The 3,744-nt window shown below is 37.8% G+C and overlaps 1 protein-coding gene across 1 annotated transcript in view; it reads right to left on the bottom strand.

Moving 5' to 3' along the window:
- Positions 1-1,756: 1,756 nt before the first annotated feature.
- GABRP (gamma-aminobutyric acid type A receptor subunit pi) overlaps positions 1,757-3,744 on the bottom strand; it is a 28,438-nt gene continuing 26,450 nt past the window's right edge. Inside the window, exon 10 of the mRNA XM_035012486.1 lies at positions 1,757-2,786. Within this exon, the coding sequence (XP_034868377.1) occupies positions 2,484-2,786 (303 nt within the window). The 3' untranslated portion in view covers positions 1,757-2,483. The remainder of the gene's footprint in view (positions 2,787-3,744) is intronic.

Below are 3,744 nucleotides of genomic sequence, written 5' to 3'. Positions count from 1 at the left end.
ATATATATATATATATATATATATATATATATATATATATATATATACACACACATACATATAGTTTCATATATTGAGAATATTGATATTCCCAACATCAGGGTAATTAAAAATCATATTTCCATGACTTGGAATATTCTCAACCTTACATAGTTTCATGTCTTTGGAAATTTGATGAGGTTAGTCTTTGTACTTTCACCCGAGAAATATTTTGAATGAAGTGAGTTCTGAGACCGATCTCGGTAGGTAGGATACATGGATCAGATCTAAAATTTTAGGAGTTTTTACTGAGAACTCCGATGTTGTAGCCTACATAAATGTCAGAGTGATACAAAATACAAGAAATTTTCCCCAAAGTATATTCTCAAACTTTAAAAATATCATTCAACAAAAACAAAAGTGAATTCGAAAACAATGAAGAAGGCTTAGAAGGGAATCTGTGACATTTTCTGAGCACCGGATCTTTCAGTAGCAGCGGGCCCAGCTGTTTAACTGCAAGGCAAGTGTTGTGGTGCAGTGATCTCAAAGACATTGACTATGCCTCCAGTGTGTATCTTCTTCGGCGGGAAATAGTAGGGGAGTGTGTACGTGTGTGTATGTGTGTGTGAATGTGTATGTGTACTGTCTCCAGTGGGGGGAAACACAGAGTTGTTAGACTGTGAGTCCACTGAGTTTGTGCTATGATGCATACCTTTTCCAAACGGGATCTTACACTGTTCATTCTACAGATGACCACTTGATTTGGTGGGTAGCTAGTATGGTATGTTTATTTCACAGTTTCACACATTTACGGCTTTTTAAAAAATATGTAATGCTTGAACGGGTTTCAGAGCAGATATTTCCTTTTAAACCTTTTTTTTTTTAAATCACAAATATAATTGAACCATACAACCACATTCCACCTCTTTTAATTCCCTCCTTCCCATTAGAAACATTTTGTTAAAAGCTCAAGGGCTTCTACCCATACACATTGAATTGTGAGTTATCAAAAAGAGAAAAAGAATGAGAGCTTATGGTACAGGGGGTTATAGAAAGGAGAAGCCATGGTTTATTTCTGAAAGAAAAGATAAATGCATACATTTATTAGAAAAGGAAGCTAAAGAATTAAAGATGGCAAGATTCTTTTAATGAAGATTGGGGCTGAACTGAAGCCTTTATCATGACACACTGGCAAATCTCCACTTAAAAATGCTGTCGGCTGAGCTTGACCAAGGAGCAAGGATGCACATAATGTGCTTCTTGTGTTAAGGTGAGAATGGCTGGACTTGGAAAAGATAGCTCATCTGCAGCTTGCACGTAGTCCTGGAACAAGTTCCGCTGTTACTCGGGAAGTTCAGGACTCAGAGCCAACATTCTCCTACTCATGCAGGATAAGCTACTCCAAGTAATCCAGCTAGAAGGATCGGGGTTCCGAGCAAAGCCAAGCTTACTTGTTCTAAGCCACTTGTTTCTGGGTAATGCAGTTCATGATCTAATAAGCATCAGTCCTGGTCACTAGAGCATAGGAATAAGAGCTCCTCTTGGAAAGATGTAGGAGATCTGCTGCTGGGAAAGTGGTGCTCAGTGTCAGAGAAGCAGATAGAAATGGACTCGGTTCTGTAAGTATTGATGGCAATAGTTCAAAGTAAGACTCCTTAGAATTAGTTTTTTAAAAAATCTTCCATTTCCATCCCTGATGTGGGGAAAGGGCTTTTGCATTGTTGAGGACTGGTGTACGTATAATAGTAAAATGATAAGACATATCAAATGGGGGAATAAAGCCCCAGAGCCCTTTTAGTTTGGATTCAGGGAAATGCATTATAACTTAGAAACAAATTTATGTTTGAGAGTGTTGATCCATTAATGTTTTATTCATTTACATTTGATTTTTCAGTGGTGGAACTTATTGGAATTTGGGGACAATTCTGCTGTGGTATTAAATACTGTATTAAAAACTCAACTTAGTATTGAGTTAGTGCAGTGACTTCCAGTGAATTGACTTGGGCCCACATTTCATTTTAATCAAAAACAAAAACTAGAAAATGTTACTCCTTAAATAGGTAACAATGCATTTTACAAGCACTGTAGAGATTTAGTAAATAGCATGTATGATTAATTTAGAAACAACCACTGACACTTGAGGGTTACTCAATACATATAATAACTTCCTTTTCATTTTTTATATGAGGTAAATGCAGACCAGGGAGCCACTGAGCAAATAGTCAAGTCTGGGTAGGTTTATAATCTTAGGGTCCATGGGGATGTCTTTGGTAAAGATAAAAAGGGAATGAGTTGATGTTTCTATTACAAGACTCTGTAATGCTAGGACTTCTACACAGCTTAAATAATGGTTGGGGGAATATTCTTTGAGGAGAAATGCTCAAATGTTATTTTAGTCACTTGTAGTACTATTGGGTTTGCGCACACAGTTGGCTTAGAATACCATTTACATCATTTCCTTGTTCTGTTGAAGAACCATGCCATGCAAACAATTCAACGTACTCTCAAAAGTACATGTAGTATGCCCAGTAAAATACATTAGCTAGCATAAAAATCAAAGGAAATAGTAATTTGGAATATCGATCAACATTACTAGGGTTTTGAATTGTGAAATAATCAACAATCCTGCCCATCTTATCTCGGAAGACAAACTTGAACTTGTCACTGGTTTTCATTGTCAAGTCGTTATAGTCGACATTATCCCCGGAAATTTCAATGCTGGCAAAGCTGATCTTCCGTTTAAAGCTGGAGATGGAACTGTTGATGATGTTAGTAATATTGACTTCTTCCACTTCCTTTGCCATCCCCTAGATCATAGACAATGCAGTTAGCTTGAAAGACTTGACTTAGCAAAATAAATAGCTAGATATTTAAATACTTAGAAGCCTAAGTATTGAATAATTAGGTTTAATAGAAAGTGGCATTGAATGTCTCAGATATAGGCCAGTGAGCCAGACTTGGCAGTCCTGTTATCCTGCCTATAGGCACCCATCCCTAGGTCATCAGCTTGTATACTGTGAAGAATAACCATTGCGTACTACTGATACGCAGAGCTATGCTCAGGCTTTGAAGTTAGCTGGTCTGGGTTCGAATTCCATTCTGCCTCTTGCTGTTGTGAAATCTTAGTCACCTTAATTCCTTTAAAACTTGGATATCTTGCCTGCAAATTGGTGATGATATTAATACCTACCTCATGAGAAGGATGGGAAGATTAAACGGTATACATTGTGTAAAGCATTTAGCAGGTGTTTGATGAATTCCATTCTGTCCTAGTGAGGAGGAATTAATTGATTGTGAGAGATCCTAGAAATTGGCAGTGTCTAAAAGTCTCTGCCACACAAACAGAAATAGTGATGCTCCCTACAATTCCGGGGAGCTGTCATTTTCCAACATGCCTGGAATGACATAGCATGTGAGGAGTGTAGTGAAGTTGGAAAGAGCGGAGTTTGGATCCTTGGCCAGGCTACTTACTAGCTGTGAGGTCTTAGATGAACCATCTCACTTCTCTGAGTGGCAGAGTCCTCAGTAGTAAATTTGGAATAACAGCGGTAGCCATCTGATAAGCTGCTGGGTGGGCTAAAGGAGATGTTTAGCACACAGCAAGTACTCTGTAGTGAAGCTATTATTCTACACACAGCAAAAGAAGGGCTTTCTGGTGACTTAGGTGAAGGATTTTAGTAGTTCTCCAATCCCTTTTTGCCAATCTACCAAATCCAGATCTTTCTTTCTTTCTTTCTTTCTTTCTTTCTTTCTTTCTTTCTTTCT

This window comes from Mirounga leonina, unplaced genomic scaffold (genome assembly GCF_011800145.1).
Source record: "Mirounga leonina isolate KUSES-001 unplaced genomic scaffold, KU_Mleo_1.0 Mir_104, whole genome shotgun sequence".
In the NCBI taxonomy this organism is placed as follows: Eukaryota; Metazoa; Chordata; class Mammalia; order Carnivora; family Phocidae; genus Mirounga; species Mirounga leonina.
This window is presented reverse-complemented; position numbering and strand designations above follow the sequence as displayed.